General features: G+C 57.8%; 1 protein-coding gene across 1 annotated transcript in view; it reads right to left on the bottom strand.

Annotated features, from left to right (window-relative positions):
- STK32B (serine/threonine kinase 32B) overlaps positions 1-12,284 on the bottom strand; it is a 72,546-nt gene that overhangs the window by 52,704 nt on the left and 7,558 nt on the right. The window contains exons 2-3 of the mRNA XM_012724045.1: positions 8,380-8,435; positions 2,657-2,808 (exon numbers count right to left, since the gene is read on the bottom strand). Of these exons, the coding sequence (XP_012579499.1) occupies positions 2,657-2,808; positions 8,380-8,435 (208 nt within the window). The remainder of the gene's footprint in view (positions 1-2,656; positions 2,809-8,379; positions 8,436-12,284) is intronic.

The raw sequence follows: 12,284 nt of genomic DNA, 5'->3' as shown, positions 1-12,284 counted from the left end.
CCCAGGGAGGCCCATCCCCAGAGCGAAGCCTGACAGCTTTCTCCAGCTTCGTCTTCCAGACCCAACGCAACAGCACCCAGAAAGCATCTCCTGAACGAATGGCCAGGAATCTGAAAATCTACCTGCTTGACTGGATGCGGGGCGCGCCTGGAGGTGACCGTCAGGCGCCTTCTAGCTCTGCCGTCACCACTGGTGGTGCCTCCCGCGTGGGCCCGAGACGCAGCGCACACACGACTCAACCGACCTCCCGGCAGTTGCTGACGCCTGGGAATCTGTGTTTGCCACGTAATCAGGAACACAGGCACAGTTTCATACTCAGGGTAACGGCAAACTGCGATGAAATCCGCCTCTGGCGCCCCACCTGCCCCGAGGGCTTGGGCCGCTCGCACTCTGTGGGGTAGGAAGAGCCCAGCACAGGGAGGGGTCCGCGTGACGCAAGCCAGCGGGGCAGGCTTGCTTAAGGGACACTGCCTGCGGGAATACGGCGGCGAATCTTGGGTAGCGCCCGCTGGCAAAGCAGCAGCGCCTGCTCTACAGAGACATGGCGGCAGGGCTCGGCCAGTGGGGTGGGGCGCTCACGATGTAGTCAGCCGTAGCTCACGGCAAGGGCATCGGAACGTGAGCAGCGCCAGGGCTCTTTAAAGGCAACTAATAACAGCAAGATAAACCCAAAGGCAAACACGCATGGAAGAGCTGGCCAAGGGTGGGGGCACCCAGACACGGCCGAGCTCAGGGCAGAGATGGCCGGGAAAGCAGAGCACGCCACTCCCCGTTCCTGTCCTCTTTCCTTCCGCCACGGTGAATGGTTGGAATCTTGGGATCGAGTTCCAGCGCCCAGAAACCACGGTGCGCTATGCCGGAGAAGGAGGTAAATAAGCAGGTGAGTGAAGGGTGAACAGAGCAGCCGCTGCTGAGTGGCATACACGCTGAAGAAAATGACAGAGGGGCAAGGAGAGGCTGGAGCGGCTGCGGCCGGAAAGGCTCGTTCTCCCGCACTCCTTCCTTCAGCAGCCGAAAGGACTGCAGAGGGCTCTGCTCGAAAGCATGGAGCCACCTGCCATCATGCCACAAAACGAGATCAAGAGTGTGACACGTGGGGACAGAGGCCAGCCCCAGGTAGTGGGTGAGCTACAGGGCTGGGTGATCCCCGCCAGGCCGAAGCTCCCCTGTGTCATTCCCAAAGGGCGGGGATTCCCAGCAACACGAACTCCCTGCTGGCCACAGTCCCCGCCACTCCCTAGCGCCTCGCACACCCGGCGCTTTCATTCATCGGCCTGCCTGCCCCACGGCATCTGATACGGCACAGCTCTCGAGCCAAAGGGCCTTGGGTGAGGGCCACCTGCAGTACGAGGCCGGTTCTGGATATCCACGTGGTGCACACGTGTCCAGGAGGGGCCACGGGAAAGGCTTCCCAACTTCCTTCTCCGAGGTGTCAGAGTCAATTTAGCTTCTGGAAACTGGAGAATGACGCTGCAAGGTCATTTCAACTTTTCTTTTAACCAGTCAAAGGTGCGTGGAGGGAGTCGGGGGACCCGCATGAGGAAGGGGACGTGGAAGCAGCAGCGTGGAGGCCGGGCTGGCTCAGACAGCACTTTATTCATGCAGCGTGGGCCCGTCTCTAGCAGAACACATTTGCAGCCTGATGGTGCGTGCCCTTCTGTTGTGAATTATGGAGAAAGGAATTAAAAATGAAAGCTGAAGACGATTTCTGAGATCAAGAAGCAGTTGAGTTCACGGTTCAGATGCGCGGGCACACGTGTTTGCGTTTTAAACTCAGCGTGACGGGCCATCCGTGCAGAAAGTGCTGCGTCTTGTCAGGGGCCGGGGATGAGGCACAGTCCCGGCCCTCGGGGCTTCTGGTGAAGACAGCGGCGCCCCGGGGCTCCCAATCGCCCACCCTTCTCCTGCACCCGCTGAGAACCTGGGGGGCCCCAGGTGATGCAGGCGGGGCAGACAGCCCGACGAGCACACCCAGTCCGCAAGCAAGGCCTGGTGCCCAGACACTGCTGTGGGGTCCTGGGACCAGGCAGACCCCGGCACACGGCACCCGGCCTCAGAGGCTGCCCTGCATTCCGGTGGCGGGCAAATTCCCTAAAGAAATGAGCACGGGAAAGCAAGCTGGTGCTGTCTTTCCAGAACGCACTCTAGGGTTCACCTCAAAAAAACTAACCAACGCAGTCAAGTGAGACCCGATCACCCCACTCCCGGGCATCTGCCCAAGACAACAGACCGTCACCTCCAGGGTCCGAGCGCCAACCTCAGCAGCGCGGAGACGGCCAGAGTGCCCGCTTAGAGAAGACGGGTCAGGAAGACACGCCCCGGGCTCGCGGAGCCGCTCGCTGGTGGCCACTGCCCTCGGGGTGCCATAAGCCTGGGCACAGCCTCGCCTTTCTCCTCCGAAATCCACCGGAAGGACCCGCCAGGCGGCCATGGACACGCAGGACTAGTCCCGGAGGCCGCAGGTCAGGCTCGCTGCCCAGCACAAGCAGCGCCCACAGCCGCCGCCCGCACGCAAGGCCATCGGCTTCCTGCTCCGCGCACCTCCGAGACGCCCTGAGAGCTCTTGCGAGGGGCCCAGAGGTCCAGGCAGCCCCGCCCTGCCTGCCCCCGTCTGCCCGTGGACGGGCGAGACCCCCACACCCCCGACCACACTCACCACAGGTTGACCAGGAAGGGGTGCTCCAGCCTCTGCATGATCTGCAGCTCCCGGAAGACGTTGCGCACCTCGTCCCTCTCGATGCACTTCTGCTTGTTCATGTACTTCATCGCGTACATGGTCTTCGTGTCCCGCTTCTGCACGACGCACACCTGGCGGCAGCAAAGGGGCGCGTTCAGGCCGGCGTTCCGGGGAGGGCGGCCCTCGCCTCCCCAGCCGGGGTCCAGGCCGGCTCTGAGGGGGCTGGAGGGTTCGTCCGGCCGCCACGGCCGACACTGGTCTCGCTGAGAGCTGGCTGCGACTGGCCGCCGGGAAGGGCCCGGCAGGCGTGAGGCAGAAGCCGCAGCCCTGCCCGCGGGAGACCCCGGGCGGCAGGAAAAGCCACCTTGCGCCAGCGTCTCTGGGCCGCCCGCTGGTGTCTACCCGCCGCCCACGCGAGGGCTCAGGCCAGAGAGTCGCGCGGCGGCGGTGGGCACGTGCCAGGCAGCTGCCCCTCGCCCCTGCTCCTGGGGGACAGCCTTGGGCTGCTCCCACAGTGAAGAATAAACAAACGGGTTGCAGGGGGTGTCTTTCCGACCGCAGGGAGGATGACAGTGTGGAGGCAGGTTTAGGGGCGATGGTGTGTTTTCTAAATACATTCGTGCAACACACACTCCCCGGAGTCACAGCCCAGGACCAGCCCTGTGCGCCTGACCTAAGGCTGGGAGTGGACCTTGGGGTGACGCTGTGGCTGTGAAAAACCCACATGGCGACACTCTTAAGGGCCCAGCTAGGGCCGCCAAGTGAACAAGGGGGGCTGGTGGCCTGGCCAGTACTGGGCGACGCCCGGCCAGTACTGAGCAGCCGCTCTGGGCAGCGCCGGGAGCCCTGTGCCGTGAGCACATTCCCCGTGGTGTGCAGATCAAACAAGGCCACTCTGGCGGCTGGCTGATGCCCCTTACACGGGGCGGGGGGGCGGGGGGGAGCCTGTGTGCCCCAAGCAAACACCTAACAGATAGGAAATGCCTAAATATTTCGTCGGAGAGGAACGGAGTCCATCCTGGAGAAGGATGTCTGCGCAAGTAAGAACGGCTTCTTGGCAATTTCCTGTCCAGGAATTCCAGAAACGGTTCCCACAGAATAACAGCTCACCTTCCGCTCAGCCCGGGACCTGCTGGAATCATCACAGTGGTTACGAACTCCAGCTCTGCGCCCTGAGGCTTTGGAGCAGACGCCCCCATCCCACGACCGAGGGGTGTCCCCCCACCCGGAGCAGGAGGGCGAGCGCACAGTCGGGGCCATGCAGGCACGGTGCGGGTGCGAGTGGGCGTCCTACACACAGCTGCCGCTGCCCGGCCCGGGACCCCACCCTGGGCCCAGCCGGGACCCCACTCTGGACCCAGCCCCCCCCAGGCCCCGCCTCAGGACCCCGCCTCAGGACCTCTGCTCTCTTCCTGCCTACAGCGCTCTTCCCCGCACCCCGCCTCAGCCGGCTTCCTTCTCGGCGCTGAGCGGTTAGCTGGCTGCCTCCTCCTGGAAGAGGCCTCTGGCCTCCTCCTGCTGGCCTTCCCGCCAGGCAGCAGCGCTGGTGTCCGGGGTCTTTACACGGAACATCGTCCACAGGGCAATGTCACCACTGACAGCATCCTGTTGGCTGCTGGCTGCTGTCTCGGACTCAACCATCAGCCCGGGGCCCCGGGGCCTGGCCAGCTTCCCTGCCACACCGTCCCAAGAGCCCAGGGCACGCCGGGCGCAGGACACGCCCGGGTGGCTTCTGTCCGACCTCAAGCTCTGCCCTTCCGCGCTGCTCCCGTTCCGCGAAGGCCCCGGCTTGAAAGGTCAAGCCGATTCCAGAAGCTCACATGCTTAAGGGAAAAATCAACCCCGGTGAGTAAATGTTTCTGAGCACTCACACTTATAAACACACCGTGCACGCACACACACTTAAAGCTAATCCCCGCTTAATTCCAAAATGGATCTGTTGCCTTGGGGGTGCTAAATTAGCGAGTCTGCTATTAATCCAGTACTTTTTCACACTATGAATTCACATGCAGATGTGGAAGTTTGGAATGTGAATGAGACGACTAATAACACGCTTGGTATGGAAACCATCATCATTGCATAATAAGCCAGTGTTGAGTCTGGAATTATCATTTGTGCAACTCTCGCTCAATTTTATCCAGAATCTTCCTTTGAGGGACATAAAGAGCTATTATCATATAACTTTGTGCCACTTTCTGCTATTTTATGAGCAGACCGCCTCTGGCTAGCCTGTGAATTTTAATTAACTCCCTGTTTATTTTGTTTCAACGCCACAGCTCTCCAAGCAGAGAGACCACTTGCCAATCCAAGAAAAACACTTTTGAGCAAACTTCTCAGAAAGTTCTCCTTTCTTTGGAAATAATTAAGCCCTGTTGACTTCAAAGTTAACACAGCGTGGAACACTTTACCCTGAACTGTATGTGCTGGCACAGAAGCAGAGCGCCTGCTGGCACCACCGTCCGAGGGTCAGGAGCACCCTGTGCCGGTGGGCAGCGAGGGCTGGAGGAGGGACGGAGGTAATGAGAGAGGCCGCAGGGCAAAGCCCCGCCAGGACGCTGGCCTCGAGGGAGTGCAGACGGGTCAGCGGGGTCCCACCAGCTGCTCGGCATCCGCCTCCTCATGTGTGCCACAGTAGCATGTGGGGCCCACATACGTGTGCACCGGGGGAGGGGGCCCACCTGCCGGAGGTGTTCCTGCAGGAAGGGGTCACTGCCAGGGTGACACGGGGCTGACAGGCAGGCTGACCGTCAAAAGCAGGCCACTACCCCCCACCCCACCTTTCGCTTTCCGTCCACAGAGCGCCAGAGAAGCGCTGTTGGCACTGGTGCTGGGCCACGGGAGGCTGGACTCTCCCGCAGGGACGGCAAAGGCGACTGCCCGGACGGCTCAGTGCTCCTTCCGGGTAGCCAAGGCGGTGTGGCCGGCAGCCAACGTCTCTCTCCAACTCCTAACAAACGCCAGATGCGGGACCTGCCAAAGGCAGGTAGAAACCCAGTAAGTTTGGCCTCACCGATGAGTTTTAACATTTGAAGGATAATTGGTTGGTCTTTCTCAAACTCATAAAATCGAAGAGGAAGGAACACCTGTGCACTCATTTTAAGAGGCAGCATTGCTCTGATAGCAAGGCCACACAAAATCAACAGAACTACACACGGATAGCCCGGGTGAATATGGGTCAGAAACCCTTGGCCCTGGCCAGCCCAACCCAAACCCTCCACAAACAGACTAGAAAGAAATAAAGGTCGGTAGGAAAAGACCAGAGTTAATGTCATGGAGGAAAACTGACAGGAACGAGGTCAGGATACCGGCGCTTGCAAATATTGTTTGACACAGTCCTGGTGCGATCCCTTAGCACAGAAAAGAAAAACGGCCTCTAGAATGGAGAGGAAAAAGCGAAATGGTCCCTGTTTGTAGGTGACATGAAAACCCAATGTCTGGAAAACCCAAAGACAACATAAAAAGTTTTCAAACTGATAAATCCGTGAACTTGCAAGATTCAAACTCAAATACAAAAATATTGTATTTCTATAAACTAATCGTGAACTATACAAAAGAAGTTTGGGGAACAATTCCATTGACACTAGCACCACAAAGAACAATAGACATAGGGATGAATTTAGCCAAGGAAGAGAAAGACTTATAGATCATAAGGTATAAAACATTGATAAAAGAAATTAAGGCACAATGGAAAGGCGTCAGTTTCCAATATTAAACTGGGAAAATTTAATATTATCAAAATGTCCATAGTGGGCCAGATTTAGTGCACTTTTGGATTGGCACTTTTTAGAAAAATAGAAATCCCGATGGTGGTATCCTATGTCTTGCTTCAAAATATATTACAGAGCTGTGGTCATCAAAACAGCATGGTACTGGCAGAAAGCCAGGCATAGAGAACAACAGAACAGGATAAAGAGTCCAGAAATAAAGACATGAATATATGATGAACTGATCTTTAACAAAAGCACCGAGAATACACAATAGAGAAAGGGTAGTCACTTCCACAAATGGACAACTGAATACCTGTATGCAAAAGAAAGAGACTGGACCCTCCTGTCACATACACAAAAATAAATTCAAAGTAGATTAAAAACCATGAAGACCTAAACGGTTAACCTCCTAGAAGAAAAGATAAGGGAAATCTTTGTGACATTGGTCTAGCAAGGATTTCACGGACAGGAGACTTAAAATCATAGGTAACAAAAGTAACGACACACAAAAGAGATGAAATCTACCTAGAATGCGTCTGCATAGCAAAGAAATGATCCTGGAGAGCAAAGGCAGCCTACGGGATGGGAGAAGATGCCTGCAAAACCACACACCTAATAAAGGGTTAGTCTCCAAAATACACCAGGTGTTCCTACCACTCGGCAGCAATTAAACAAAATATTAGTGCCCCTGGAAAATGGGCCAGGGCTCTGCCTGGTGACACACGGCTTAAAGCACGTCACTACGAAGCTGTCCGCAGCCACTGCCCCAATGCTCCCCCGTCAGCCTCTCCTGACCCGCCCGCTGCTCCCCTCAGCAGTGTACTTCGTCGATCTGCCTGTTCCGCTCCGCAGTCTGTCTCTGGTGAAGCCTCTCACCCCCCACACCTCTGCCTGTACCCCAGTTTTTTATGCATAAGTAAATAAATATTATTTTTAAATGAGCCGAAGACTTGAATAGACTTTTCTCAAAGATGATAAAGAAATGGCTGATAGATCTATGAAAAAATCTCAGCATCCTGGAAGGAAATGCAGGTCAAACCACAATGAGATGCCATCTTACATCTGTCAGGACAGCTGTTGCCAAGAAACAAAGACAAGGAATGCAGGCAAGGAGAAATGTCAGCTTTTGTGCATTGTTTCTGGAAAGGCAAAACTGCAGCTGCTCTGAAAAACAGCATGGAGGTTCCTCAAAAATTAAAATTAGAACCACGAATAAATATGATCCAACAACCTCTCTCTGGGCTTTCATCCAAAAGTACTGAAATCAATATCTCAAAAAGATATTAGCATTCCTATTTCATTGCAGTATTATTCAAAGTAGCCTAGGTGTGCTAACAAATTAAACGCCCATGGATAGATGACTAGATAAAGAAAATGTGATATGTGCATGCTGAGGAATACTATCCAGTCATTAAAAAGGGACGCTGTAGAATAGAGCAACATGGAGGGACCTTGAGGATATTAAGCTAAGTGAAAGAATCCAGTCACGGAAACATAGATACCGCATGATTCCTAGTTAATGGGCTTGCTTTTCAGAAGGGCAAATCAGCGAGCTAAAAAAAGACCAGTTATACAACAGTTGTCAACAACAGTATATCGTGCACTTACACATTTGAAGCTATTCTTTCGACATGTTCGAATAAAATGCCTATATTGCAGGGAAGAGCAGCTACGGCCCAGCTCACAGCCTGTGGATTTTTTCCACTTTCCTCATTGAGATCCTCAAGGAAGAAACGGCACTCGCAGTCTGGAAATAATTACCACTGTAATTCACCTAAACCAGGGCTGCTGTGGTAATTTAGTGTTTGGAATGAAATTACAGCAGATTCAGGCGAACTATTCGAGCTTCCTTCCCATTTCCAGTTTGGCAGGTCCCAGCCTTTCTGTCAGACGGGAACTCCCCGGTGCCCCGCGAGCAACACGAACACACTCACACACGCCCGGGGGTCGGGCTCATGCTTCACCCACAAAGTGCCGAAGGATTCACGATCTTACCTTTCCAAAACTCCCTTTACCGATGGCCCGAAGAATCTGAAAATGGTCGAAGTTGACTGCAAAGGGAGAAAAGGAGAGAAAGACACAGTCAGGTTGGCCAGGCCTTGTCCCGCTCCCGAAAGCCCCTCCCACACCCTGCCCTCCGTTCAGTCTCATGGCGCTGCACCCGCCGGGGAGGACCCCACACTAAGCGCACGCTGAGAGGTCTGGTCCACCCCCCCATTGGCACCCGTTCGTGACACCCGTATTCGGGGAGGGGCATCTTTCAGGCCAAGGAGAAAAGACGACGGGAAAACGCGCGTTACTTGGGTCGCCAAGGCCGGTACGTGCTCGGAGCCGACCTCTGCCACGCTGGTCCCCATCTGCCCACCTGGGACTCCAGCACACCTGGCTGAGTGTCCGAGGAGTTAGCCCGCCCCTGTATGGACGCCTGGACCCTCCACAGCCACCACGGGCCGCCCCTGCTGGTGACTCTGGAACCCTCGGCCCTTACTGGCAGGTGCTGGAGGGAGGACGGCAACCCACACCCTCCCTCTGCCACGCCTCACACCCCCCTTTCATGTCCTATTGCCAGACGGGGGCTCCCCATTCTCGCCTGCCAGTCTCACCCCAGAGCACGCAGCGCACAGGTGCGGTCACGCAGCCCACTCCAGCGACACCCTGTCCTCCTCTTGACCACGCTCTCCTTTTTGAAACATCTGCACCCTTTCAACCGTCCACTCCACGGTGGCGCTTCTGCCCACCGGCATCACCTTCCCAGCCATTCAACGTGGGCGTCCATCAGGCCGCCCGTCCCTTGCGAGCTTCCTCTGCTCGCTGGCGACAGGTCCCCATCACTACCCCACACCAGAGGCTCCCCGGTACCTCTGGCCTCGCCCAGACTACCCGTCCTCAGGCCCGCCCACGGCTCTTCCTGGTAGCTTCGACGCCACCCTGGACTCAACACGCCCAGACAGCTCGGGAGGGGCGCGGCGGCTGTCTGGCCACAAAAGCTGGGGCGCAGTCGCCCTGGGGCCGTCCCCCGGCCACCCCCAGCCCCCTTCCCTGCTGTCGCTCGTTTGCCCACCCCGTGGGCGCCCTCTGGCCAGCCCAGCACCACCGCTTCCCGGACCTCAGCACCCTCCGTGCCTCCCCTCTTGACCCCCGCCCCTCTGGGTGTGCGCGCCACACTGGTGGCAGGGTAGGGAGTCCACGCCCACACCCCTCCCCAGCCCCCGCCCTTGCTCCGGCTAAGCACCCGCTCTCCTCGCCACACTCCGCAGCCACCGAGCTCCGGACACGTGCGCGCCCCCCTGTCCTGCGCCTCCATCAGCCCCGCCCCGTGCCCGCCTTCAGTGCTTGATCCCCAGCCTTCTGCATGCAGAGAAGCCGCCTCGGCCCAGACGGCGCCACATGGCCCCTCCGCCCCGCCCCCGGCTCCCCGCAGACGCCAGTCGGCGTTGGTCGCCAGGCTCCTGCGTATCTGACCAAGGTGGCTCCCCCCTGGACTCGAACCCCGAAGGTCAGAGGCCAAGCCTGCCGCTCGGCTGTGTCCTTAGCACGAGCAGCGCCCGGTCTTGCCAGATTCACCAGACAGAGGCATCACGGAGAGCAAACGCCCACTCCATGGTGCCCAGCGCAGCCCCAGTAGGTCATGAACGGCCGGTTGAGTTACCGTCACTTCCCAGTAACTTGGGAAGACATGTTACTTACGAAAGATAAAGTAAGTTGATGAGTTCGCTGCGTTATGGGGGCGAGGATGTGGGGAGATGGAGAAATGCGATGAGTCGCTGTGTGGGGACTTACGCACTGGACAGCGCCTGCCCTGCGTCGGGCTCCCGCTGGCTCTGCCGGGCCCAGCCGCGCCCGCTGAGAAGAGGCGGCTGGCAGCGAGCTCCACTGCGCGTGGGCCTGCACAGCTCGTCTCCCTGGAGAGTGACTTTCCAGGAAGAGGAAATGCCGTCGTTTGTAAAAAGATTTATTTATGCACACAGGAACTGGGGTGCAGGCCAGAGGTGCAGGGGGTGAGAGGATTCCCCAGAGCCAGAGTGGGGAGCAGAACAGGCAGAGCCACTGAACACACTGCTGAGGGGAGCAGCGGGCGGTCAGGAGGGGTGTGCTGCACCCTGTGGGTCCCTCCCTGGGCAGGGACCGGACTCAGGCCACAGTAGCTGGTGACAGCGCCATAGGACTGAGGCTTTGACCCCTGTGCCACCAAGGAGGCCCCAAAATGCCTTTTTTTTTTAACCTTTGCCCCGCTCAACAAGGACCAGGAAGAAAAGAGAAGCTGCACCCAGTGGCTGAGGCCAAAAGACTGTTCCAGGTGGAGGGGGGTGCTGGTAAAGACGGACGGCCCCAGGAAAGTGCTAGAAGCGCGGTGGGGGAAGGGTCAGTGTTAGAAGCAACTGTGGGGGGGAGCTTGAGAGCAGCCTTTGGGGAGCAGTCTTTGTAATTTAGCATTTGGGGTTCGCAGATGTGGGCCCCACCGCACTGATCTTTTAAAAGACCCCCTGGTGGTGCAGCGGGTCAGGACGCAGCCCTGCAAGCTGGACGCAGCTGCCCCACTGCAAGCTCGATCCCCGCCCCGGAGGTGACCCACAGGGCGCGGCAGACCCCTCCTGTCTCCCCGCTGCTCCCCTCAGCAGTGGACTTCATGCATCTGCCTGTTCTGTCTCTGGTGAATCCTGCACCTCTGGCCTGTACCCCAGTTCTGTATTTCTAAATAAAATCTTTTTTAAAATAAATAAATAAAAGGCTGGTGTGGCCTGGCGGGGAGGACAGGAGACCGGCGCCAGCGTCTCGCTGAGTGTGGCCACTGGCCGGGTCATCGGCCGCTCGTCTGGTGCTGGCCCTGGCACCCACGAGCGCTCCCTGGTGCCTTCTGCCGCCTTGGGGTCAGATCCGGCCGGAGCTTGGCTCCGCGTGCCCAGCGGCACCCAGGCGCCATCTCCGTCTCGTGGCTGCTGTCGGGGAGGAGAGTCGTGTCCTCGGCGGCAGGAAGACGCCACTGGCCCTGTCTTTGCTCAGGACTGGAAAACACTGGACACGCTTTGGGTGCAAAAGGCCATGTCTGGCCCCAGTAACTCTGCTGTCCCTGGTTGCTAACTGAACCCTCCATTGTGGTTTCCTGAGCCTGAGGAATCTGGCAATTGTGTGTGCGGTCAAGGACTCAGACAGTAACCAGTGACCTGGGCCGTGTCTGTGGCCACTGTGTCAAAGCACAGGCCCGGCTGGCCACGGTGGACATGCAATGCGCTGGGGCGGCACAGACCTCCCAGCTCAGGCCCAGGCCTCACAGCGCATCCTGCAGGTCACTTACTTCCACAAACACCACTGTCCACAGGCCACACCAGGCGGCCACCCGGGAGAGTGGGCCCGGGGGACCACGTGTGTGTCCTGCTCACCAGAACATGCCAGTGACGCTGCAGCCCCCACGGCGTCCATCCTGCCTGCCCCTGCTGGCCGCCTGCGCAGCCTCATCCTGGCCCGTGCGTGCAGGTGCAGTCTCAGCCAGGTGACAGCAGCCCGAGAGAAGCTGGCGACGCCGACCCCACTCCTGGACAGCGTCCACTCGGCGGCAGGGCCAGCACTGCCGTGTCCCATCGCCCTGCCTGCGCCAGGCACATAGGAGCTAGTGTGCTGGCATTGGCTCATTTGAGCTGCAGCCGCTTCCTTCAGCCTCATTAAAAAGGGTTTTGTTGAATGCTGGAAAGGATGTGGAGAGAAAGGAACTCTCCTGCACTGCTGGTGGGAATGCAAACTGGTACAACTACTATGGAAAACTGCGTGGAGGCGCCTCAAACTGCCTAACATGGAGCTTCCCTAGACCCAGCAACCCCAGTCCTAGGGATCTACCCAAAGGACACAAAAACACTGATTCAAAAAGACACCTGCACCCCCATGTTTATTGCTGCTTTATTTACAAT

Source organism: Condylura cristata, unplaced genomic scaffold (assembly GCF_000260355.1).
Source record: "Condylura cristata isolate star-nosed mole 26May11 unplaced genomic scaffold, ConCri1.0 scaffold00012, whole genome shotgun sequence".
NCBI classification, from domain to species: domain Eukaryota; kingdom Metazoa; phylum Chordata; class Mammalia; order Eulipotyphla; family Talpidae; genus Condylura; species Condylura cristata.
This window is presented reverse-complemented; position numbering and strand designations above follow the sequence as displayed.